At 39.5% G+C, this 27,861-nt stretch overlaps 1 protein-coding gene across 1 annotated transcript; it reads right to left on the bottom strand.

The window, feature by feature from the left end:
* Window positions 1–5,523: 5,523 nt before the first annotated feature.
* Window positions 5,524–27,216, bottom strand: LOC103055938 (pantothenate kinase 3). Its single transcript, XM_007436964.3, has 7 exons — window positions 26,609–27,216; window positions 23,628–23,980; window positions 22,348–22,601; window positions 21,476–21,652; window positions 18,066–18,189; window positions 15,698–15,823; window positions 5,524–12,504 (listed from the first exon to the last, which is right to left on the bottom strand). Exons 1-7 carry the CDS (start codon window positions 26,634–26,636, stop codon window positions 12,454–12,456), a joined length of 1,113 nt encoding a protein of 370 aa, XP_007437026.1. The 5' UTR covers window positions 26,637–27,216; the 3' UTR covers window positions 5,524–12,453.
* Window positions 27,217–27,861: the final 645 nt, after the last annotated feature.

Consider the following 27,861-nt stretch of genomic DNA (forward strand, 5'->3'; position numbering starts at 1 on the left):
GGTTTTCTGCTATTTTTCAGATCACATAGGAATTTATAGGTAAAGAAAGCATGTTGAACTAGGACTAAAAATGGATTGAAACAAGTGAAGACAAGTAATGCTTATGTTTTGCCCTGTTGTAGTTAAATTCTTGCTGCTACATTCTATGCTAGCTTAAGTTTCTGAACAGTCTTCAGTGGCAGGCCCAGATCTTATCATGGTTAAGCCTGACAAAGATGAGTCCCTCAGCAGGTTTCATGCTGGAACTGCTTTCCAGAAAGCTCTCATGAATGCTGTTGCCCTTCCATCTCTCTTTAAAACTTGACTTTTTCATAAAGCCTTTGGATCATCCCCTTAATTTCTGTGCCTCAACCCATGTAATGGGGAAACCTCCAGTCGTCACCTAATTTGATCTGTGTGTCTTCTCCATTTGGTCAATTAAGATTTAATTCTGTCTTAAAGGTTATCTGAGGAACCGCCTCGCCCTGGTCTCTTCAGCCCGTCCCACTCGGTCCAGCAGAAGGGGCAGGTTGCAGACCCCACCGGTCAGGGAATTTCGATTGGTGGGGTCTAGGCAGAGAGCCTTTTCTGCTGCAGCGCCCGCCCTATGGAACATCCTGCCTCCTGAGGTCTGGTGTGCCCCCTCCCTCATGGCCTTCAGGAAAGGGGTTAAATCCTGGCTTTGCCAGAAGGCCTGGGGGCCAGAGGGGGGCCCGCACCTGTGGAGATGGCTGGTGGGATGGTGGGTTGCCCCCCCCCCAGCATCTTACAGGTTTTTATAGGGCCAAAATTAGAGGAGGGTATTTTTTAGGGTATTTTTAATATGTTTTTAAATTATTTATAGTTTTTAGCCATCTTGGAGAGAATTGTATTTCTTCTTTTTTATTGTGAGCCGCCCAGAGTCACCCGTGGGGGAGATGGGCGGCATACAAGCCGAAGAAAGAAAGAAAGAAAGAAAGAAAGAAAGAAAGAAAGAAAGAAAGAAAGAAAGAGAAAGAAAGAAAGAAAGAAAGAAAGAAAGAAAGAAAGAAAGAAAGAAAGAAAGAAAGAAAGAAAGAAAGAAAGAAAAAGAAAGAAAGAAAGAAAGAAAGAAAGAAAAAGCAAGCAAGCAAGCAAGCAAGCAGTGGCTCCTGGGAATAATCAAATAGATCTTATCCATGGGTTTACAGAAACATCTGTTCCTTTGAAAAATAGCACCCACCACCACTATAGAAATATGCCTGCTGGAAGTTGATTTATTCTGCACCTCTTCCATGGAACTTAGACAATTAAATCATTTCTTATTTCTATGGAATATGTACAGCATAAGAGCACCTCCTATTTCCCAGTTAAGGCCAACATCTCCCCCAAGGACTGGTAGGCCATCACTACTTCAGGTGGCAGTGAGCACCATAGTTTAACTATGTGCTCTATGTTAAGTGCTTTCTTTTCTCCTGAATCTTCCTCTTATGTTTCCCTGGGTGCTGCAGTTTCTGGTGTGATGAGAAAGGTAGAAGGACCTTTCTCCCCACTTTGTCCCATGTAATCCTCTACATCTCCATCACTTTCCATAGCACATGCATGCATGCACACATGCACATACACAGAAGCATGCACGTACATATTGCAACAGTCAAGTGTCACAGGAGTAAAAAGCTTTGACTTTGTAAACAAGTGGACACAACAATACTTTTTAAACATGAAATGTTTGAAAGAAGGTCAAAGCTTTTCAACAGAGCCAGCATTCTGCCTGGAACTACAAAAGGAAGAAAATGCTTGCTTCTCTGCATTCTGAATAAATTTGACGTAAATCTGCATGCTAATTGTTTTATGAAATACTTGTTGTTTTAGACATAAAAGACTCTTCAACTGAATCTTGCAGCATCCCCGCTAAGAAGCCATACACCGAGATTGGCTCTGATCTCTACAGGAACAGCTGAAAGAGCCCGCACATAATGCCTTTGTCTGACATGACCCATCAATAAAAGTTACCTCCCTTACTCATCTGGCTCTACGCTGGGCCTGTCGCATTACTCATGATGCAAGGAAATAAGTAGTAAATCAACTTGTCATGCAAGTGTCCTGAGGAGTCATTTTTATTTTTTTATATGCAAGGTATCTCAGGCAACATCAAATTGAACTGCTGTCCACTTTTTAAATTGTTTTAAGTGTTCCCCTGTTACAGATGAAATGAAGCAGTGAAATGAAAAGACAGCCTGACATGAACTTTAAAAATGGTTGCGAAAAATATCACCATGTTTCTCGTCAGCATTAAGACATACTTCTCAAATTTTACATTTTAATAATGAAAATGCAAATTCTAAGGAACAGTTTTTAGTGAAAACGTTAACAAATGATTCAAAGCTGATTTTATACTGCAGTGATGCTTTGTACTAAAGATGTTAAGAGCTGTGATTACAAACAGGAGGCCTGCAATGCCCATGTGCCCCAAGCATTTATTTATTTATTTACATTTCAAATTTGGACACCGCTCATCTCACGAGGAAGGGACTCTGGGCGGTTTACAATAAAAACAACAAATATTAATTAAAATACAATAAAATAGTATAAAATACAATAAAAACCAAATACGTACATAAATAATAATATCTTCCAAGGTGCTGCTGGTAGAAAAAATATTAACATATGGGAGCATAAGTACACCCCGTTTGAGTTCTATGCTTTTATGTATCAGGACATAATAAAAACCATCTGGTCCTTAGCAGTTCTCAAAAGTAGGTAAATACAACCTCACATGAACAACGACACATATTACACCATGTCATCATTTATTTTACAAAAAGAAAGCCAAAATGGAGAAGCCATGTGTGAAAAACTAAGTATACCTTATGATTCAATAGCTTGTAGAACCATCCTTAGCAGCAATAACTTGAAGTAATCGTTTTCTGTATGACTTTATCAGTCCCTCACATCGTTGTGGAGGAATTTTGGCCCACTCTTCTTTACAACATTACTTCAGTTCATTGAGGTTTGTGGGCATTTGTTTATGCACAGCTCTCTTGAGGTCCCACCACAGCATTTCAATCGGGTTGAGGTCTGGACTTTGACTGGGCCATTGCAATACCTTGATTCTTTTCTTTTTCAGCCATTCTGTTGTAGATTTGCTGGTGTGCTTGGGATCATTGTCCTGTTGCATGATCCAATGTCAGCCAAGCTTTAGCTGTAGGACAGATGGCCTCACATTTGACTCTAGAATACTTTGGTATACAGAGGAGTTCATGGTCGACTCAATGACTGCAAGGTGCCCAGGTCCTGTGGCTGCAAAACAAGCCCAAATCATCACCCCTCCACCACCGTGCTTGACGGTTGGTATGAGATGTTTGTGCTGATATGTTGTGTTTGGTTTTCACCAAATGTGGCACTGTGCATTATGGCCAAACTTCTCCACTTTGGTCTCCTCTGTCCAAAGGACAATGTTCCAGAAGTCTTGTGATTTGTTCAGAAGCAACTTTGCAAACCTAAGCAGTGCTGCCATGTTCTTTTTAGAGAGAAGAGGCTTTCTCCTAGCAACCCTTCCAAACAAACCATACTTGATCAGTCTTTTTCTAATTGTACTATCTGAACTTTAACATTTAACATATTAACTGAGGCCTGTAGAGTCTGAGATGTGACTCTTGGATTTTTTGCCATTTCTCTGAGCATTGCACAGTCTGACCTTGGGGTGAATTTGCTGGGACGTCCACTCCTGGGAAGATTGGCAACTGTCTTGAATGTTTTCCACTTGTGAATAATCTTCCTCACTGTAGAATGATGGACTTTAAATTGTTTGGAAATTGCCTTATAACCCTTCCCAGACTGATGAGCAGTAACAATTGCTTCTCTAAGATCACTGCTGATGTCTTTACTCTTTGGCATTGTGTTAACACACACCTCACTGTTCAAGACCAGCAAACTCCTAAAACTTTGGCTGTTATAGAGGTAGTCACACTTGCTGATGATCAATTGATCAAGGGCATTTGATTAGCAGCACCTGACTGCTACTTAGCCTCTTCATACCTATGGAAGCAGTAAGGGTGTACACATGGCTTCTCCATTTTGGCTTTCTTTTTGTAAAATAAATGACATGGTGTAATATGTCACATGTTGTTCATCTGAGGTTGTATTTACCTACTTTTGAGAACTGCTAAGGACCAGATAATTTTTATTATGTCCTGATACGTAAAACCATAGAACTCAAAGAGAATGTACTTTCTTTTTCACACGACTGCACATTTCCCTTTTCTTGCTGCTGCATCCCACTGTTTGCTCATGTCATGTCTAGTTTGTGATCCACCCAGATATCCAGATCCTTTTTGTGTGTACTGTTGAACCAGCATGCCTTCCCACCCCACCCCAACCCCACCATGCACATCCTTTACACTTGGCTTTGCTTTTTCCTATCCAAATGTTGGACTTTGCATTTGTCCCTGTTGAAATTCATCTTGCTGGTTCCTGCTTAATCCCCAAACGCCCATGTTTGCAACCCATGTTTGCAAAGGAAGATTTAGGCTACGTGTGACCTTTTAGCACAACACTGCCAACACTGGCAGTGGCTCAACACAATTTCAGGTAAGAAAATTTTCCAGCCTTATATGGAGAAGTCAGGGATTGAGGATGACCCTTCAAAGGGGCATCCTTGAAGCCTACTGACAATAGAGATGCTGGTGGCCAAGTCCTCTTAAGCAGATTACACACCACGGAAGGGCATTACCTTAGTTCCCCATGTTCCCAAAGCAACAGGGTTTTTCCCCCGTCCAGTACAAAGTCAGAAGCAGGAGAGATTCCCGCAAAAGAAGACACCAATTAAGTCAGCCAGAAGGAAGCAGACCACTTTATTCTTAAAAATGCTTTTGATTCTATGAGAAAATCAGATCTGCTTCTTGTGAGAGGTCAGCGTTAGAGCCTGTGGTAAGTAAAAATGCAGATAAAAGTTGATGTTCAACTCAAGGACTGCCTATACTTACTAGTTTCCTCACTGAATTTCATGATCAGCCCTTGAGCACATTCTTAGTTACATTTAAGGGTGCAGGCAGGTTAATGACCATGACTATCCATTACTGACCTGATTTCCTGCTTGCAGGAATGTAAGGGTCACTGGTTGGCCATGATGTGTTTCTACACGCTAAAAAAAAAAAAAAAAAAAAAGCATAGCAAAGCCTAGTTACCATACCCAATTTTTAGTTTTGGAACCAGAAAGGGCCAAGAGAGTGTTGGGTTTGCAGGAACTTGCAAATGCAAGGAACGAAAAGTCATATTCCAAAATCTGAAGGAGCAAAACCAAACCAATGTTGTAATCCCTCCATCAGCTTTCATCACCTGCTTCTACTCACTCTTTCCAAGAGCCACTCAAGGATGACCAAAGTAAGAAAAAAATGCTGCAAATGTTACAGACCCAAACAATCCTTTGTTAGTGATTGCTTAATTATTCTTTCATTCAGCAGGGATTCTTCTTTGTTGCTGAGTTTATGTATCAAAGTCAGTTTATTTTGTTCGTAAACATAAGCTAAGTTTCTCACCCTTTTATTATGATATATTTAAAGAATTAAATCAAGTATGGGAGAGGGAACCATTCATTGGACTTTATTTAGGGAAAATAAATCAAAATTCTGTCTACAGAACACTAAAGCTAGGAAAACACACACAAAAGCCCATCACAAAACAACAAAATTAGATTTCACATTTACTCATGCAAGCTATCAGGAATTTTTATACAATTCTGATGGGAATGAATGCAGCATCGGTTTCCATCATTTGGTTGCATGAAAACAATACAGAAAAGCATTGACATTAAAAATAAATTAAACAATTTACAAAAGATATGTTAAATAATTTAGTAACTATGATTTAAATTTGCAAAACATACATTTTTACACCTTTGTCAGAATGGTAAATAGCCAAGACCGTAAGTTCACTGCAACAGAATAAGGCAATATGTAAGAAATGGTTCTCACAGTATAGTATATACACATTTTGGAAATAAGAGCTTGTCACGGAGTTTCTAGGTACAATTTGAGTTATTTAGGGTTTTTTTTCTTTTTTTAAAAAAAGTTAAAATGCCAACTTTGCTGGGAAAGTATGAATGCTATCTTCTCTATTTGCTAATAACACGGATATTAAAGTGTCCTGAATATTGAAACCTGGCCATCTATAAAACCTTATTTTTTAAAAAAAATCACTTAGTAATTATCATTAACAAGCTGCAGCATGTTAACTATTGCTTAAAATGCATTTCTTTCCACTACTGAAATGAAATGTTAAATTTCATTCTGATTCCAGAAAAACTGTCTACAATTTTTAGTAAATCTTACGAAATGGTGATTTAACCAAAATACATCAGAAATTTTAAAAATTGTTTTCACAATAAAAATAATAGCGAACATAGCAACGTATGCAATTAACATAGGATACATTGATTAAATCATGGCCTTTACACCAACACACCGCTACAATGATTGATGAACTCAGGAACAACTCTTTTTGAAAACTTTGAAATAAAATTCTGTATTTACTATGTGTGTACTAATTACAGTGTTTTATGACGAACTCTTAAGTACAAGATACACAGCTTGAAGTAAGACCATGAGGAATAATTAGTTTTATATTAAAACTAATGATTGTTTTAAAGTTTCTCTCCACTCCCCCTCACCCAGTGCCACTAAGGGTGTTACCTACATCTGACTTTAAACAAGCATTTGAAAAAGCATGCTTATGTCATTTTTAGTTTACTTCTACCTCTCTTCAGGACACAGATAACAAAGATGACCGAGTGTGTGCAGAATATGCAAAAAAATTTCACCATCAGAGGATTAGCCACATCATCTCCTCATTCACTCAGTGGCCTGGCAGTGGCAATGGTCACCAGGCCCAAGTAGGTCAGTCTTTCTCCCAACTGGGGAGGGGCGGACTGGATAAGCAGGCCACTCTCCTCCTTTCCCTCCCCCATTCCCTCAAAGGCTGGCTTGCTGCATGGCCAAAAGCCTGGGAAGTATCAGCAGGTGAGCTATTAAGAAGGAGCAGCAGCAGCAGCGTCTGCCTAAGTGTAGCTACCTCCTCACATTTACCTGCTTCCCTCAGATGATTTTGGGTCACTGTGCAGAAAGCAGTGCAAGGGAGAATTTGGGTCAGCCAAGGAGGGAACTGCCCTTCTGCAAGGAATCTTCTCCTGACCAAAGGGAGATGGCAAGGCCATGAGCAGACATGGATGTGGTTTTTTGCACTTCTTCCAGGAAGCCTCCTGGGCCTAATCCTTCCTGCTCTGCTGCCGTATCTTGCATACACACTTCCCTCCCCTTTCTAGGCTGACAAAGTGGAAAGGGAGCAGAAAAGGTGAGGGGGAGAGAGGGAAGAGGTGAGATTGCCAATTACAGTGCCTTTGCTCCCTGGGTCATTGGCTAATACTTCAAAATAATAGTTATTTCATTGTGAAGGATCCTTAACTGTTCAGCAGGTCTAAGGAACAATTCCAGTACTGTTGCAAGTTTTCCATTTAATAGTTGAATCTGATTTAGCACTAAGCAAACAAGAAATAGGACCCATGTGCCTACACATACACACCACACACATGCACACATCCTTCCTCTGACTAGATTGTCTGAATCAGGGCATAGTAGAGTACCTTTAATACTCTGTTTATAACCCAGAGTTCAAACCTTGGAGTTAAGGGAAGTTGCAGTCTAACACATGTGGAAGGTGAAATGCTGCTTTAAACTAACCAGAATTCCTTCCCACAGCTTTATCTCTCTCCCAAACTCCTATTAAAACAAGCTCCCAGTGTTATAAGCAGCTGCTCAGGCAAATGGTGCACAATCCAAAGCTGAATTCTGCTTTTTCATAAAGCACTCCAATACACTTCAAATGATGTGGCCGAGAGCGGGGTTCTAGGCTGCTGCTTTCCTATTCAGCTAAGGCTAGTTCAGTCCTGTATCAAATTGGCCTCCATCATACAGAGGATAAAAATACTGTAAGGCTAAACTGATCTAGCCTTCCCATGGCATGGGAGCACAAAGCTATGATGTTCTTAAGTCTTATGTTTCATGAGATGTTCTAGTGCAGTTAAGTAATTGAGGCACTCCCTTTATAGCTTATTTTCAAATAACCCAGAGGAGCTGCTGTATACAATACACCAACATCCCAGGTTCACTCCCTGGAGTCTCCAGGAACATTGCTAAGGACAGCTGCCAGTCAGTGTTGGTAATACTGAACAAGATGGAGAACATTCTGAATTAATAAAAGGCAGCTGTCTAGGTTCCTATTTGTCCTCTAAAATATACAGTAGAGCTAGTAAGAGATGTGAATTGTCACCTTTTTGTAGAAGTAAGGCTTGTGTCCAACATGTATTTGGAAAAACCTTTACAAATAGATCAACTAACGCAGGTCAGAGTCTTGTGACTAATAGACCAAGAGACATACTTTCTGCATCTCACAAACATGTCCCAAAATTTTAATTTTTAAGGAACAAAATACTAAGGTGTTGACCTAGAAGAATGCTTGCTTGCAGGCTTCCTACCAATTTCCCATAACAGTTTAGAATATAAAGAATAGTGTTTGGAATAAGAACACTTATATTGTATTGCAATGCATTCTAGAACATACTATTGAAAACACTTAAATGGAGGACACTTCTGAATTAAGGAACCGTCTTTGTTTCCTGAAAACAGAAGTCTAGCAATGCACAAGCTTTACTTTTAATTTACAACAGGCATAAATAAGTTGATGCTATTGTTTAATATGTGGACTTCAAGGACAGGAGTGGAGGAGGGAGAAGGGGAGATATTGATCGAAGTATCAACCTTCATTCTGTTATATCAAAATTCTATATTTAGAGTAAAGCAAGATTTATTGTAGCTCATCAGAATAGTAGTGAAAGGTGTTACAGTACTTTTTTTAATGGCACATTGCTTTGTATTCCTTATCCCTGAATCCTCTATTTTTTAAATCTCTACCACCCATACAGCATTATTTAATTTCCATTTAAGAACAAAAATACTGGGTCCTCAAAGAAGGCTGAATTTTTAGAAGGCTCAAAATTCTAAATTATGTAATCTACCTAATAAAACATATACTGAATTCAGGTTTTAATTATAAATATACTATTTACAAAACAAGTCATTAGTATTTAGGAGACTGATAATTCAACTGGCTCTAAGTTAAAAGCATTTTTAAAAAATCCAAAGACTTAACTTTAAAGACCACACAGTGTAACAGAAGTGCACACACATTAAACTTTAGCATGTCGCTGGTTCAGTCTTAAAATAGGCATGATACTTTCCCTTCCAATCTATCTAACCCATGAAAGCATATTGCAAAAAAGCCACAGCTGATACTAAGAAACAGTACATGTTTTGGAGGTGGTGAGCACCCACTTCAAATTTCATCATGCTAAACCTGAAACATTTCTGTTGCAGTCTACAAACCAACTCCAAAATACATAAGGAACATTGATCAAATGCGCAGGTGGGTTTTATATGCATTTTGTCAATGTATAAGGTTTTATAATGTTTGAGGTTGGCCAAACAATAAACAGAATTTGCAGACAGTCACCATACAATCTTGCTATTGAAGATATAAGGAGCAATACAATGAAAAGGACCAACACACTAGTCTTAATCCACTTGCTCAGTGAGATTCAAGACTGTGCAGTCAACTTACACTGCAGCCTTATAACATATTGATAGGACCACTGGCGTTATATTTTGAAATGGCTAAAAAGAATGATCTGGTCTTTATACAATCTTGCTTTTTTCCTGGAATGATGGTTAAAAATATAAAAGGCAATATAAAAATGAGCAATAATTCAAGGAATGTAGGGGGAAAAAATCTAGTTCCTTAATGCCCTAATTCAGTAGTTAAGAAGGGATGGTCATATGAGAAGTCTTCTCCAACCATACCTTAATGGAATGGTTCTTGAATATTTTTATTAACTCCAACAGCACATTACAAACATGATCTGGCTTAAGAAATAAAACTGTCTCCTTAAAAGTCAGCAGTCTCTTATTTTGAGAAATTGTTTATCAACTTATCCATCCATCCCCTAAGGCTACAGGTAGAACATTATAACCACCAGAAAGGACACTGGGACTATGTTAGAACTGACAATAAAATGGGGAAAAAAAAGAAAAATCTTCTAGCTACCCCATGGGTGAATTTTGTATGAAAGCTGCCAATATCCAAAGCCAGGAAAAGTCTTAGCCCAATATGTAGTTGAAACTTCAAAAGGAACTTTAAGGCACTCATGTGACTGTTGGACTGAAGAGCCACTACATTCAGAACTTCTCAAGGAAAGGAGAAAGAACTGTCCCTCCTTTCGGCTTACCAGACATTTTTTCCCCTCCCCGGAAAGCTGAGTGTTCCTCAATTTCTGTATCTTTTCAGGAGAAACCTCTGCTGCACCCAAACCAAGAGAGCTTTTAGTGCTAAATGAAGTTGCTAGCAGAGTGAATTTACATGACCAGTGGCAGAATTTTGTAACATTGCAATGGCATTTTTGTAAAAGCACTATTCTTACAAATGCAATTACATAATGCAAAAATAAAAATAGACATTGTCCAACATAAACATTGCCAATGCACTCATTTATGGGGTTTATTCCAAACCTATGGTGTTACCGTGTAAACCTGTTGAAGTAAAATACATTGTATGATAAATCACTTTGCTTTAGTAATGCCAAAAAAGTGTCTTCCTGAAAGGAAAGGCAGACAATAACTGTTCGCTTTTTGCTGTTTCAAAACTCAAGATGAGAAGCAATAATTTTTTAGAGGCTACTTTCATGGCATGAGTTAGAAATTAATCATTATACTTTGTAAAATGGGCTGGGGTTAAAATAATCATGTATAATGTTTCTGTGATGAGACTTTTTACTGAAGTTGTATTTTTTGACTTCCTCAAACCAGTGAGGTACATACAAACCTCTGGATGTTGCCCTGTGCTATAAAGAGATAATTCATTTCCAAGTTCTAAAAACAGGAAACACTTTTAGGTGATCGCTACATGCTACAAACCAGTTACTACTACTAAGCACTGAAATATAATTATGGAGAATTGAATTAAAAAAAGAAACTAAACTAACCAAACCTCCAAGATTGCTGGAGTTATTTTTCATATAGATATTGCTGTATGAAATATTAATGTGCCAAAATAGTGTATCACCTTGATCAAGTAAAAGAGGCAGTACCTAACACTCAATGAATTCTAGTCAGTGGTAGATTCCCTTCTAGAAAATTTAATTCATGGATTGGGTAACTGCATATTCCTTCAGGATACAATGATTACATCCCTGTGCATAGAAAGTTTCTTTTCTGAGATCATTCTTTTTTTCTGAGGTCTTATGGTAAACTTTGTTGCAGCAGTCTATTAAATATGCCACTATTGTAAACTTTTACAGTCATATCTGAAGTGGCAGACAGTAAAAATATAGGAGTTTATCTCAAGGCCACACTGTTGCAATCTGGAACAGTTTATCAGGGCACAATGAACACTGGAACTGTTGACTCTGCAGTTCAACCTCTATAGCTGCCATAATGGTCTAAGGACCCAACCTCATCCCAACTTAATATTCTTAGTCAGTAGAGGTTCCATGAGATCAACTCACTTTCCTAGAGTTGGGAAGTCACACTACAGGCATCTTATTAGACCTGTCTTTCCAGCCTTTGCCACACCACTGCTGCTTTGATCTCAGTCATATTTTCTGGCACTGTTTATAGCAGTGAGTAATTCTGAGATAGTTTTTTTTTAAACTGTCAGTCTTCTGAAACTGTTGAAAGTAATGTCTGGCTGATACTGTTGGTAGTTATACATGTGTACTTGATTGCTTAATTCATTAAATCAATTGTACAAAACCGTTACTGATGTTTTTATGTTTAATGTTTGGAAGCTTAACACTGATGCCTGAATAAGTATTTCAACATGCTGTAACTTCCTTGCACTTGCACTGAAAGACAATACCTTGCATCAAAGATCCTTTTTTCATTCATGGCTACAATCAGTTCTGGACTGGAAATCTAAATTAACAGAGAGCACAAGGCCACAACAAACCTTGTGCAACTAGAAGCAATCCAGTTGCTTAAGAATAGTTTTGAAGCAAAACAGGATTAGTATTAAAGGGTTTGGACAGCTAAGATGATGTCTGAGTTTGAGACATATGCTGAGTACTAAATGTTTATTACGGCATTCCCCACCCTGGTCCCCTTTGTTTGTGTATGGCATTGTATCCAACCAGCATATCTAACAGCTATACCAGCTGAGAAATTAGGAGAGGCACCAAGTTGGGGAATATCGGTTGAACAGATTAGAGAATGCTATACCAACCCCCCTACTAAGTGCTTCTAATAGGAGCACCTGGACGTCAACAGAGTCCCAATGAGATAGTTTTACCCTTCAATTAAAGACATTTATAGAAAGATTGCAGCCCTTTCGCCCTTTGATTCCAGTTGATATAAAAACAATATGTAATAATGCCAGAAAGATAGAGAATAATTCAGTATTGTGATGCTTTGAGCTTCAGCTGAAATTTGGCAATCCAAGGAGGGCACCAACTGCTCCAAAGTACCCCTGCATTTAAAAGAAGATTTTGCACAATTCAGTTTTTGGTAACATATTACATTTGGCAGTTTTGAAAAAACACACAGAAGTATGTGACAAAATCTCTTTTTCTTTCCCCTTGTACAAATATTTTGGGACAGCTGTGACTTCTCTATCCTCTGCACACAGCCTTTTCTGTCATGATTAAGATGCTTCTAAGACCCAATATTTGTAATCAACCTGCCTGATTCTCAGAACTGTATGAGAGCTCCAAAGGACATTATCTTCCATTAAGAACTCTCTTGTATATTTCCATGGCCGCTACTTATCTTTTTTCCTACCAGAGATAATCTGTTAAGGAAAGAAATACAAAAGAATTGCCCAGGACTTCTCTGATGGGCCATGCAAGGGATTCTGTCTGGAAACCTCCATGCTGTTCATTCTGAAGCCCTTTCCAGCCTGCTAGGATATAACTCACAGGCTATCATGATGGAGACTGAGCCCAGTATACTGTTAGTTTCTCTATCAACTTAAGAAGCTGCACATAAGGTTATATGGAAACCAAATCCGTGTGCACTATCTCCCTGTGCTGTGTTGGGCTAGAGGAGGCTTATAAGGCTGCATCCACTCTCTGCTCTAGTTTCGAAAGAAGTCACCACCGAAGGACAATGCTTGAGTCCTGTAACCTTTTCTGCCTCAAAAAGGGTAATGCTATAGACACTGTAAACCTGTCAACAATTATTGTGGCAAAGGGATGTTTCCTTCTCCAGACAACTGCTAATTCTCAAGTGCTAGTGATTTCAGGTGTTTCTACGCAGAAAGGACAAACTTGAGTTCTATGGGTTCTCATATCATTCTCCTTTGCCATTTAGCAAATGAAACAGCTACTTCATCTATAATTTTTCCAAAACAGTAATGCGGATACTTAGAGTTACAGCAATGCCATTCTGTTTACTATACGCTACTTACAATGGGGCAAAAAAGTATTTAGTCAGCCACCAATTGTACAAGTTTTCCCACTTAAAAAGATGAGAGAGGCCTGTAATTTTCATCATAGGTATACCTCAACTATGAGAGACAAAATGAGAAAAAAAATCCAGAAAATCACACTGTCTGATTTTTAAAGAATTTATTTGCAAATCATGGTGGAAAATAAGTATTTGGTCACCTACAAACAAGCAAGATGTCTGGCTCTCACAGACCTGTAACTACTTCTTTAAGAGGCTCCTCTGTCCTCCACTCGTTACCTGTGGTAATGGTACCTGTTTGACCTTGTTATCAGTATAAAAGACACCTGTCCACAACCTCAAACAGTCACACTCCCAACTCCACTATGCCCAAGACCAAAGAGCTGTCGAAGGACACCAGAAACAAAATTGTAGACCTGCACCAGGCTGGGAAGACTGAATCTGCAATAGGCAAGCAGCTTGGTGTGAAGAAATCAACTGTGGGAGCAATAATTAGAAAGTGGAAGACATACAAGACCACTGATAATCTCCCTTGATCTGGGGCTCCATGCAAGATCTCACCCTGTGGGGTCAAAATGATCACAAGGACGGTGAGCAAAAATCCCAGAACCACACAGGGGGACCTAGTGAATGACCTGCAGAGAGCTGGGGCCAAAGTAACAAAGGCTACCATCAGTAACACACTATGCCGCCAGGGACTCAAATCCTGCAGTGCCAGACGTGTCCCCCTGCTTAAGCCAGTACATGTCCGGGCCCGTCTGAAGTTTGCTAGAGAGCATTTGGATGATCCAGAAGAGGATTGGGAGAATGTCATATGGTCAGATGAAACCAAAGTAGAACGTTTTAGTCTAAACTCAACTTGTCGTGTTTGGAGGAGAGAGAATGCTGAGTTGCATCCAAAGAACACCATACCTACTGTGAAGCATGAGGGTGGAAACATCATGCTTTGGGGCTGTTTTTCTGCAAAGGGACCAGGACGACTGATCCGTGTAAAGGAAAGAATGAATGGGGCCATGTATCGTGAGATTTTGAGTGAACACCTCCTTCCATCAGCAAGGGCATTGAAGATGAAACGTGGCTGGGTCTTTCAGCATGACAATGATCCCAAACACACCGCCCGGGCAACGAAGGAGTGGCTTCATAAGAAGCATTTCAAGGTCCTGGAGTGGCCTAGCCAGTCTCCAGATCTCAACCCCATGGAAAATCTTTGGAGGGAGTTGAAAGTCCGTGTTGCCCAGCGACAGCCCCAAAACATCACTGCTCTAGAGGAGATCTGCATGGAGGAATGGGCCAAAATACCAGCAACAGTGTGTGAAAACCTTGTGAAGACTTACAGAAAACGTTTGACCTCTGTCATTGCCAACAAAGGATATATAACAAAGTATTGAGATGAACTTTTGATATTGACCAAATACTTATTTTCCACCATGATTTGCAAATAAATTCTTTAAAAATCAGACAATGTGATTTTCTGGATTTTTTCCCCCATTTTGTCTCTCATAGTTGAGGTATACCTATGATGAAAATTACAGGCCTCTCTCATCTTTTTAAGTGGGAGAACTTGCACAATTGGTGGCTGACTAAATACTTTTTTGCCCCACTGTATGTTAAAAGATACAATTCAACATGTATTTTTCCAAGCAGCTGAAACATGATGAATATAAGCCAATTGAAATCAGTCACTTTTAATACCATTAAGATCACTGTATTTGGGCTTCCACCTAAAATGGATAGAAGAGATACTTAAAAGGGGTCAATGGTGACTGGGTTGTACCCAACAGGATTTTGAAGGGCACAGTCCTAGAAAGCCAATGTGGTACAGTGGTGAAGGTGTTAGACTGGCACTGGGGAGATCCAGATCCTAGGCTCACTGGGTATCTTTGGACCAGTCATTTGGCCCGACCTATGTAATATGGCAGTCGTGGGGGAAAAATAGAAAAAGTGCTGTGTACACTGCCCTGAGCTCCTGAAGGAAAGGTGGGATATAAATCTATCAAATAAATAAATATATGTTCCCAAACATAATGCTAGTAGGAAGTTTACTAAAACCCTGGAATGGAGCCTACTGTTCTCTTCAGAAGTGTCTTTTTCCCCCCTAATAATAGTAATGCATAAAATCCAGCATTTAGATTTATCTCTGATAATTCAAGTACTAGCACATCCTTTATACAGATATTTGTATCAAATCAGGAGTGAAAATAACCATAAGATGCTAAACGCTGATACGTCTGTAAAAACATATGATTGATACATACCTCGTGTTCAAGGAACAAAGCTTTCAACTGGCCTTTGGACCAGTAATCCAGCGCATATGCCAAAAGCTTCATTGATAAAGTATTCACACGTAAAAAGTTACCAACAAAGACAACTCGGTTTATTTTCTAAAGGGAAAAAAAAGCAATAGATATTTCTACATTTGGATATAACCAAAAGCGATTCAGATTTCCTCTCTGAAATGGAAGAAAACTATTAAAACTACAATTCTTAGAAGTCATTCCCTCTGGACTTATTCCTAGATACATGTGCATAGGATCACGGTCCCAACGTTTATGTAAGTTAAGTAAGTTCTGTTCTGTAGTATTATTTTACTTAAAATAATTATGAACTGCGCTTTGCCAGGTGTTGTTCCAGGACAGCCTACATTTTATTTAACTATACTCATTTATCAGTTTATACATATAACCATGCATTTAAAGCACTTATATAGACCTGTCAATGAATTGGACCCAGACATTCTCTTATTTGAATAAAAACAATAATTTCCTTCTCAGAAGTCTTCTGATCCAGTGGAGAGAAAGGAAGATTTCTGCCAATTCTCCGTCTCCCTCTACTCCCAGACCACATCCTACACTCTTTGAGAGGTTCTCCCAAATCTCTACAATAGATCTGTAGTTGGTATAATGGGCTGCAGGGAAGCTGAACCATCCAAAACTTTTGGCACTTTAAGTATTCTCTGAATAGAACTCTGCTCAGGGGATGCTTCCCCTAGTAAAAACACAGTTTGGATCCAATCTGAATCATTATGACTACAGCAAAACGTTCTGCTTCCTACTTAAATCCTTCTGGAATTTGTCCAGAAAAAAGGTCTGGTTGTGTGGAACAGTATTCCCAGGCAAGTTTACCTAGTGCCCAGATTTTATGTCTTTCTCACATAATGAAAAGACATTTTAATTTGCTCAGGTCTCTGACTAACTCATCTAGGTGTTTTTAATTTGAAATTGCTTTATAAATTTTGGTTGCATTTTGTTAAGTGTAACTATACCGACCATGGGAAATCAAAGTAAGCTTCAGGGAGTGACATTGCAAGTAGGAAGTGGCAAATGGTAAACAGCACTGACCGCAAACAGATGATTTTTATATCTCACTATAGTCTTAATCTTGCATACACAGAAATGCTATTGGAGACATTCCTCAAATTCTTATGTATTTAGTGTAATACAGTCCAACCTGTTTACAGGGAAGCAGTACTCGGTGTCCTCATAGCCCTGTACAATGCTGCTTGATCCATATGCAACAAGGCAGCACTGTAAAGAAGCCGAAGACAGCAAGAAATATTCCAGATGAGCAGCTAATTCTTTCTCCTATTGGAGAAAACTGGTTAAGTTTTCCATGCATAAAAAACAGATGCAGCGCTTCAGAAAGCAGCAAAGATAGAAATGTGTTCTCTACATAAACTTCCTGAGGAACAAAGGTATACTGGATCAAGTTTATTTATTTGTTTCTTTGTTTATAGGACTTACATGGCCGCCTATCTCATACAATGACTGTACGAAGCTCACAGCAATCCATAAAATATAGTTAAAAGCAAAGGTACCCTTCCCACCAGGCGCCAGACCAAACATCGATATAAGTTGGCTAATGTAGCTGAATGGACTAAGGCAATGTGCTGTACATGGGGCTGCCCTTGAAAACCACCTGGAAGCTACAGCAGTCCAGATTGAGGTGGCACAGGCGATGGTGGCACCACTGCTCCACACGCTGAACTGGAACTGGCTATCAGTCAGCTTCTGGAAGCAAGGTCTAGATTATCACCTAAAAGCCCTTAATGGCATAGGGACTGGCTGTTTGAGCGAACACTTATCTCAGTTGTTTCTTCCCACTGGTGAGATAAGGCAGGGTGGAGGCATTCCTGGTCCTTCAATAAAACAGTGTAATCTATCAGGACTAGGAAGCACACCTTCTCTGTCATAGCACCTACTCTTATCTGTATGGCTTCCATTCTGATGACATTCAGGAAGTCACTGAAAATTTGGGTTTTTCCCAGGAAGCAGGGTTGTGGTAGGACATTTTTGTTACAGAGAGTTTGCCTTCTTGACACTGGTGATTTTTTTAGGATTTTTTTTTTTTTTTGGTTAAGCCACCCAGAGTCATTGGGAGTTGGGCAGCCTCTAAATTGCATTATAAACAAACAAACAAACAAATTAAAAAACGTATTTGATTTAGGTGCGACCCAACTTCAGGATGGCTCTCGAGTTTTTAAATTCAGAGAGAGAAAAAGGGCGAATCTTGAACACCAAATTCCAGTGAGAAAGCAGTAACTTGCTTATTCTTAATAAAGGAATTGTCACAATCTGCATTTAAGGCAACACAATGATTCTACATCCCTCCCCTAACAATGCTTACCTCATTTACAGCACACATTCGTGCTATAGATCCAATGTTATTGGTGATAGTAACCAAGGTTGCTCTAGCCAGGTCTTCTTTGCTGACAGATTCCCGTTTTTCTTTGTAGATCATATTCCCAAAGCTAGAAAAAGTTTACAGTGTTAATACTAATCAAAAAGTATATAATATCTCCCACCTGTGATAAGACATAGTTCTCTCTCTTATAAAAGCTGCTTACAAAGCTTGTAAGGACTCTTGTCAAGCTATAAGTAAGCAACAATTGCTCAACAAGCCTTGGAATTTGAGGCTCAATCCAGTTAAGCTAGATGGTGCACTGGGAGAGATCATTATCTCTTTTAACGGATGGAAGTTTTTGTGCAGACCTGAAAGACCAGGTTAGGGACAGATTGTCATGGAGTAAATCTACCTATGTGGTCGCTAAGAGTCAGCACATGATCAATCAATCAATTATACAACAGGGCAGAGAAAGCTCTTATGTACTTAACAAAGAAACTTGCAAAATTCCTCAATTAGAGAGAACTGCTGCTGATTTATATTCTTCTAGTTACAACTATGTACCTGTTGTAGAAATGGTTTACCCTTTGGGAGATCAAGAACATTCAATGGCTATGTCAAAATGATAAGATCTAAATCTAGCCTATCTGAAGATGAGAAAGGTTGGAAACCTCCCAAGGTCAGTAAATGTTTGATAATATTTAAGTAAAGATAGCAGATCTTGTGCCCAGGCGTCCAAATCACTCATTGATTAATCAATTTAATTTTCTACCTAATTTTGCTTTTCCCTTCTGGAAGCAGCAGGAAATTGGGAGGCAGTGAATGTATACTGACATTCTTAAGGGAAAGAACAACTGAGTGCAGTCAAATATATAGACTTTGTTAACTACTCTGTGAAGAACAAAGATGTTCTTCACCATGTATCAAATAAAGAAAGAGCTACTATTTTGAGACTTCTGAAACCAAAAACTCCTGTGTTTTGGAAACTGTGAAAGGCAGGTTGATCATGCAATACTGAAGTTTGAGTAGTAGAAACATGATCAGAAAATAGTTCTTTAATTTAATTGAGTTTAATTCTTCAGGGCCAGATTAATTGCATCCTGGGACACTGAAACAATTAAATGACGGTCTGGCCAAATGCCTATAACTATATCTGAGAAATCCTGGAAAACTGGTAAAAGTATCAGAAGACTGGAGGAAAGCAAATTTTATCCTTATCTTCAAAAAGGGGGAAAATCCTATAGACTAATCAATCGACATATGAAGAGTCTAAGGAAATTACATAGAGATCAACCTGAATGAACTATGAAAACTATACAGTAATTCTCTGAAGTCAGCATGGATTTGTCAGGAACAAGTTTTGTCAGTCCAATCTTTTATTTAGGTAACTTCCTTAATATAAATTGTGGGAATCTTGTAGGCATAATGTACTCTGACTTCAGCAAAGCATTTGGCAAAGTATTCAATCAGAGGCAGGTTAGCAATCTAGTTAAGTATGTACTGGATGGCATGACAATTATGGGGACGTAATGTTATGCTCAGGATTCTTAGCAAATAATTAGAGACCAGTAATGACTGGGTTCCCACAACAATTATTCCTCTTCAATATTTTAATTGGATGAACAGATGAAGAGAATGCTTATCAAATACATTCTCTACAATATGGTGGGAGATCTAATGCCCTGCAAGGCAGTAATAGATTCCAAGATAATCAAAAATGCAAGTAACAGAATGATATTTAACAGAGACAAAATGTTCTTCACTCTTGAAACAGGTTTAAGATTGAGAATAAACAACTGGATATCTGTGAAAATTTTTTGGATAGTAGTTAATTAAAAACTATGAGCCGCCAGTGTGATGTGGCTGCAAATAAAAAAAATGCAATTTTAGGCTGTCTCAATAGAAGCATAATGTCCAGTTTACAAGTAGTAATCCTTCTACTTTATTCTGCTCTGCTCAGACTTCTCCTTAAGTACTTAGCTCAAATTTGGGCATCACGCTTTAAGAAAAACTCAAAGAAACTGGAATAGGTTTGGAGAAAGGCTAAGATGATCTGCAGACTAGAAACTAAGACTAGTGAAGAGAGACTGAAGGAATTTGGTATGTTTAACCTTGAGAAAATATATCTGAGGGCAGATATGATAGCATTCTTCATGCACCTGAAAGAATGTTAGAGAGTAGATGTTCTCTCTTGTTTCAAAATGCAAGACACAGAATCCTGGATTTTAGATACTGAAATGCAGATTCACTGAATGTTAGAAAAAATGTCCTAATAAGACCAGTACAGAGAGGTGGTGAGATCCCCTTCACTTGCATGCATTCAGGCAGAGGCCTGAAATCCAATTGTTTAGAATGGTTTAATTCGGATTCCTGTACCGAGCTAAGGGTTAGGCTCAAAGGTCCCTTTCAACTGTATGATTCTTCTATTTACTGCCAAGCAGTCGCCTGTTATCGTTGTCTAAAGTAAAACCTAATACAGTATAAATGAGTTAATTCTATAATATTTTTGTCAAGGAAAAAGTAGATTTACAAACTAGAGATTAGGAATGGAAGCTAACCATAATTGTCAACGGAAAAGAACAAGAAGTTTTTCTGAGCAATGACGCCTCAGTCTCTTAAGCACCAAAACTACAAATCAATCTTGCTGTTTTCTAAGCAGACACAGCTAAAAACCTCTCCAATCATATTTTAATGGTCATGATTGCAAAGGTATTTCAAGATACCAAGACAGATTTTATTGTTTAATGGACATTGTTCTGAGGACTCTTCAGCTGAAGTAGATATCTAAACAGTAAATTTCAGTGGGCAAGGTCTATTTGCAGGCTTGGTGGTAGAAGACAGTTGTTTACAAGAGTTTAATTGCAACTATTGGTTCTAGGCAGTTAATCAGAATTATAATGAGATTACTCTGTGAGGCATGATTTGATTTGATTATGTGCCATCAAGTCATTTTTGACTCCTCCTGTGACCACAAATGGATTTTCTTCATGACAATCCATCTCTAACCTGGTCTTTCAGGACTGCCAATGGTGCCCTCATCCCCCACTGTAACTGAGTCCATCCACCTTTCTGCTGGTCATCCTCTTCTTCTCTTTCCTTCCACCTTTCCCAGCATTAAAGCCTTTCCCAGAAACTGGGGGCATGAGGAAGAAAATTCACCTGAAACGTTATTCAATTTTGCTCTACAAATCTTTTATTAAAGGAAAATACTAAAAGTTTATATGTAATCTAATGGGTGGAGAATATTATTAAAGCTAGTCTTTCCATTTCAAAAACTTATTACTGTTCTATATTTCTTCTCAGATATTTATATAATATAATATAATATAATATAATATAATATAATATAATATAATATAATATAAATACATCACGTCAGGAATTCACGATCTGTGTTACTCCGCAACACCTACCTAGATGCCACTGCCCATCCTGGCAAGCCAAAACGTTCATAGTCTCCCCCATAAATATCCCGGACTAGCTTGTCCGCTTGTGTGCTGTCGCCTTTGGATGCCATTTCTAGAGCTTCTTCAAAACTTTCACATCCGGTCAGTAAACTGCACAAACCAAGAAAGGTCCCACCACCTAGACTGAATGTGAAATACAAAGGTGACCTACTTGTAAAATTATACCTCTAAACTAATGCAACGATAATCATCTCTTGCCTATTTAAAATAAGAGATCTAATAAGATCAACTGAGAGCTGAGAAAAATGTTTGTAAAGTTATAAAGCAGGAAGTACATTTAATGAACCAAGATATAATATACGCTTTAGTTCGTTACAGTCCGCCAGTTCACAAAGTATTTGATGGACGTTATTCTGAATGTACAGGCACAACTGCAAGCAGGCCCATCTTAAGACTTCTGTTTGGAAACCAATTCACTGCAAGCCCTTAAGATGCTTCTCTGTGCCTGAGAAGTGGTTAAAGATAGTCAAATAACTTGTCAACTCAGAGCACAGTTAAATTACTGAAGCTATTACCAGAGGACTGATCATCAGCAATTGGGACTTCCAGATTTTCCTTTGATAACTACTCATATTTTAACCAGAAGCCCTATGATTTAAAAATCCTTTTTCTAATAACTACCAGGCCATAATGTTTTTAAAAATAAACTTGAGGATGCCCATTCAATGTATTTCATAAACATAAAAACTCATATTATGAAACCAAAAGATATTTTAAAAAGTCAAAGTTCTGCACTGACATACTCTTTGAAAGACTGTTGAGAAAGCACAATATTATTGACTCACATTACTAAACTTGGCATGCATTCATATCTATACCTTGTTCCAGTCACTCTTTTGTAGTTGTCTTTGGAATGAACTGCTAAAATACTGACTCCTGAACCGATGTTTACAACCAGCAATGGGTAGGGATCATCTAGGTTAAAAGGCATCTTTTGGCATCTTTCAGGTTCTGATGCATTTTCAAAATAGTAGCATTCTGCCTGGCCATTAAAACTGACGGAATCTATATATAACAAGCCTTTGACGAGACAATCAAGTTCATCCAATTTGTGCAGCTGGAGGTCTCCAATCTCCAAAAAGAAGAGAGATATTTATTAGCATAACTTATTCCTAAACAAAACTTAGCAGGCTACACACATCTGATCTTTCATTCCAGACTATCTTCTAGTAACTTTGTAAACTTTACATCGGCTATAAGGCTCCATCTACACCAAATGAGGAGCTCTTGTGATCTTCCAGAAGTTGAACTACAATTCCTTGTAGCTTCAACCATAGCACTGGTAAAGGTGAGTAATACTGGAAGCTGTAGTTCAATATCTGGACAGCCTGATTGATATATATTGATATACTGGAGAGCCTCATGATATAGTCACTATCGAAGTATGGATGTCAAGTTTCATTTCCACTGCTTCACTAACACTATCTTGACCACACTGAATCCTTTTATAAAAATGATGCTATTACCATTTCTTTAAAAGAAAAAAAAGACTCAGATTGCTGAAGCTGATGAAATTATTATATTGCAACTGACTGGAGAAGAGGGTTGCTGTAGCCGTAACATGCAACTCATGGCAATCAGTAAGATATGTTAGATAAGCATGTGCTACTCAGTCCACATGCCCAGCAAGTATCTGAAATTGGCTTGACTGCCTTCCATCTCTGCATGTAATACTGGGAATGGTTGGCTGCTAAACACAGGAAAAGACAAAAGGAAGGTGCCTAAACAGGGCAAGGTCCAATACACCCATACGTTACAAATTCCATCTATGTCACCATAATCACAATTTTTTGCTGTAAGACTTAACAGAACAATCAGGCGAAATCTTGCCAGTCCTTGCTTTTGTGCAGGATTGCAAAGAAAACAAGGTGTTATTTAGGCAAAGATATTGCTCCCTACATACAATTAGTGCCATGAGGACAATGATTCTTCAGAGTTGGATTCCAAAGTACAAATCCAGAGATCTCTTTGCCCTTATCAGACCTTTGCCTTATGAAAAAGAGGCAATAACCACACAGATTTATTACTTTATCACCCCAGACAATAGCATACTTTGACAGATCATAAGAGTGGAAGAACATGTAACTAAACTACCTACTGTGCGAAAGTCTTCTTCAAATTTATAAGCACCACCACCGGTGGCACAAAGCACCGTATGTAGCGTGGAAAAGTTTTTATTTCTTCCCATTTGAATAAAAGTAGGCAAGTCATGGGTTGGGAATCTGATAAAGTGCAAATTTCCCTTTCGCCCAAAGAGTATCAAGTCCTTAAGTTCAAGGTGAACATCCCGAATACCAGTGGACCCATAGGCCACATTTGATGTTAAATATTTGCGAATACTCTTCAAACTTTCAACTTCTTCCTGCTCTTCTTCTGCAGTAATATCTATAGGTTCAAAATATGCAAGTTTCACTAGAGTTCCACCAATATCCATTCCAAACCACGGAAAAGCTGTGGAGAGAGAGAGAGAGAAAAAAGCCTTACTGTTAGAAAGATATACCACATATTATTTTATTTGCCAGGCTTCTTTATTCTTATTAAACGATTAAGGAAAATTGTTTGGTGTTATTAAAGGCTTTCATAAGAGCAGAGGACAAGTTCACTCCTATGTATTTGCATTTGTTACCATGTATCATAAGGATTTTGTTACATAGTATAGCATGTCACAGCTTCGTTTAAATAACAGAGTTATCTCCAATGGCTTGTTCAATTATGCATGTGTAAATATGTATGTGTATATGCACAATTCTAACAGCAAGAGCACCTATGGGTGTTTCATTGTTTTTTTCAAAAGCAATTATTAATATTACACAGGAAATGTGAGTTGTGGCTAGCCATAATACTTCCAGAATAGTTTAAGCATTTGAAAACATTAGATGAAAACATTAGGGCATAGGTTTGATATTGTTTTTAAAATATTTGCAATAGGACAATGTATATTTTTCATTTGAAGAGGTTGTAGAACAGGGTTTCCTAAACTGTGAGGTGTACCTCTCTTGGGGAGATGGAGACAGAGTCCAGGGGAGGTGCGAAGAACCTTTTAGTCATACATTGTTACAATAAATTCACCTTTTCCCAAGTTCATGTGTGTTCAGTTTGGTGTATGGATTTTTAGAGGAGGTGTGTACATTACTAAGAGGAGGTATGATGGCAAAAAGCTTAGGAACCCCTGCTTTAAGTTTTTTATCTAGCTTGCTCCACAAGTTGCAATTATTATGTTAAAATCCATACTTGAAGCAAATACTGGAACATAAGTCACTTGTTTATAACTCTTTATTACCATGCAACAAAGTTAAGTGAACTAAGAAAACTTTGAACGTTCTTTCTGCCAACAGAACAGTAATAATATTCAGCCTTAAAAGATGAACAGCCACTTATTTGAAGTTAGATTTTTATGGACCTGTTGGGGGAACATAAGTCTGAATGACTCTAAATATGGTTAACAGAAGCAAGTAAGCTGTCCTAGTTTTAGAAAAAAAAAATTAGGTACATTTTCAATTGAAGGTCCCAAATTTTCCACAGTATCTTTTTGCTTTTATGAAGTAGAATTTTCATTAATACAATTTCAGGGAAGCATTATTTCTTTCTTTCACAGTCCTGGATGTGAAGGGGTCCTGTGTTAATTTTATTTTAATCGTTAAGAAGGGAAAGCAGTAACCCTGAAGCTGGCCATCAGTGTTTTGTTCCCAGATCTCAGATAGAGCAGGCACACGGTAACCAAGCAGTAATATTCCACAATATGGTGAGATGTATTTTAATACAAAAGCTATCTTGTTAAAAACATTTCTTTTTACTAGCAGATTATGCACGTACAGCAAATTTTTCAGTGATTTTGTACATATTGTTCCACTGAATCAGACAGTATTTTGTCCATGGAAATATGACCACAGGAATATACTGCACTGCATCCAAAACTGAGGAATACAATTTCAAATATAACATGTTCTATAAATGTTAAATATTTATAAATATTTTCTATATAGTGAAGTCTTTTTATATTAAATGACTTCAAGCATAAACTTGAAGCATGACTTCAAGCATAAACTTGAAGCATGACTTCAAGCATAAACTTTCATATTAACATGTGGGCAGCAGCTTGGTAATGGAATAATTCTCAAAAGAAGCAACTGAAAAGGTTACTGTAAATTAACCACTTCTCTCTTTTTGGCACTTCAGTTATTATACTACATTCCAGCTATAGAAATGAAAAAGTACAAGCAGTATGTTTTCAAATTAATGTATATTGGGTTAGCCAGCAACAATATATATAAAAAAGGAATTGTTTAGAGATACAGCATGTTCTTATTAAGTTACTTAATACAATAATTTAAGGTGTTTTAGTTCAGCTTAGATTTCAGACTTGTATAAATATTTTCCTGCCAAGACATAGAGCAAGAGACATGTCACTTTACAGATGTTCTGCAAAGCAAACTTTTATTTTGGAAATTGTATTTCCCCTTGATCATCTTTGCTATTTTGGCATTATAAACTCCTATAAGATGCCTGATATCCATTCCTCTCTATCCAGAATTTAGTTTTTTATGTCCATGCAACCAGTCAAAAGAATACAATACTGATTTTTCTGGAAATGCACTATTATAACTGGAGGGCACTGCTTACTTCCGCTTTGGCTATGAAAAAGCTTTTTTTCATTATTAAGTCACACTGGAATCACTGGGACTTACTTTCAGAAATGCATGTATGAGCTGGATGCACTTTTGCTTCAGTACTAGTAAATGTCTGTGCTGCTATCACTAGATGAGAAAAGGTAAATACGCTACTTGCTGAGTTACAGCTTAATGCTAATTTCCACAGTACGGTCAATGACAATCTTGTATGTCATTAAAACCCCCTCAGAAGCCTACGAAGCCACTAGAGGTGCCCATAACGTCACTTGCATTGTTTTTTAAAAATACGTTTGCACTTTCACAATCCCAGTTATTTCTAAGAGAAGACAACAGAAGCGAAAGCCCTAAACAGAACTGACATCGAAACACCCAGTATTTACCACAGACACCGATTTCTTTTTACAGGCAATATACAAGGCGCAACTTCCCCAAACGAGAGAAGCGATCTTACATGGCTTCTTGGCATCTTTGATCTTCATGTCTCCGCAGTTGCGTTCGCGAGGGCAACTTCGCTCGGGCACAAGCTTTCGTGTTCCGATGTTACTCAGGAGGAGGAGAGGAGACGAAGAGCCTGCTCAGGCTGAGGCTCAGACTAAAGGGGCGGGCGGGCAGGCGGGCGGGGAGGCTTCGCCGCCTGCGGTTTCGGCGCGTGCCGGCAGGCGACCGAGGTGGCGCGCGCGCGCCGGCCTGACAGCAACCGCTCAAAGGGAGGCGCTGGGACCGGAGGGGGGAGGAGGAGGAGGAGGAGGAGGAGGCGGCGGCGGCGGCGGCAGCCTAGGCCGGGCCAGGCTGGGTAGAGGCCAGGGTACCGTTGGCACAGCCTCCTCGCTCCGGGGTCCCTCTGGAGCCGAGGGGGAAGAAGGCAGGGTCCCCACCGAGCCGGCCCCACCCACACACGGCCCCGCCCGCCCACCCGCCGGCTCTATCCTCCCCTCAGGGCCGCCGGCTCACATCGACGGCGGCGGGAAGACCCTCCGGCTGAGTAGACCCGCGGCTCCGAGTCACCCCGGCCGACGGTCTGCCGCTGGATGCCGCAACGCCTCCTCCCTGCGCCGCCGCCTCCTCCTCCGCCTCCGCCCCAGGCAGCAGGCACGGGATCCGCGCAAGGGCCGACGGGAAGCGAGCACCGCCCCGTCCGCCGCTCCTACAACTCCCAGAGTCCACCGAGCGATTCCACCCCCTTCCCCCAGCGTTCTGCGGCCCAGAGGCATGCAGGGAAGCGTAGTAACCCGACGGTCCAAAGAAGACCGTCTTGCCTGCCATTTCCCGTCCTGCAAAGCAGCGATGCTCCCCACCTCCCCGCGTAGCCTGGCGGCAAGGCCCGCCCCCCTCACCCCACCGGAAACAAGCCAATGACGGGCAGCGGCGCTCCTCGCTCCACCCTCCCAGGTGTGACCCGGGCGGGGGAGGAGGCGCCCGTGGGATTCGCCCTAGATCGGTGGCCCGTGCGGCTGGGAGGGAGCGTAAGGGAGGAGCGGGGAGCGCGCACGCGGCAGCCCTTCGGGGGAGGAAAGGGGAGGCTACCGTGCGCAGATCCTCTTAGCCCGGACTCGGAAAGCACGTGAAGAAGGGCTAAAAGGAGAATTTGGAAGTTACGCTCCTGCGCAAAGTATGGCTGGAAAATTCGACAGCGACTTGGCGCTGTTTCTGGAAAGCGGAATTTCCCGTCAGCCCAGCGGAACTTTTGTAAAACCAAGAACCGCT

Source organism: Python bivittatus, unplaced genomic scaffold (genome assembly GCF_059951505.1).
Source record: "Python bivittatus isolate LINGU-HERP-01145 unplaced genomic scaffold, Pbiv_v1 ctg000080_np1212, whole genome shotgun sequence".
In the NCBI taxonomy this organism is placed as follows: Eukaryota; Metazoa; Chordata; class Lepidosauria; order Squamata; family Pythonidae; genus Python; species Python bivittatus.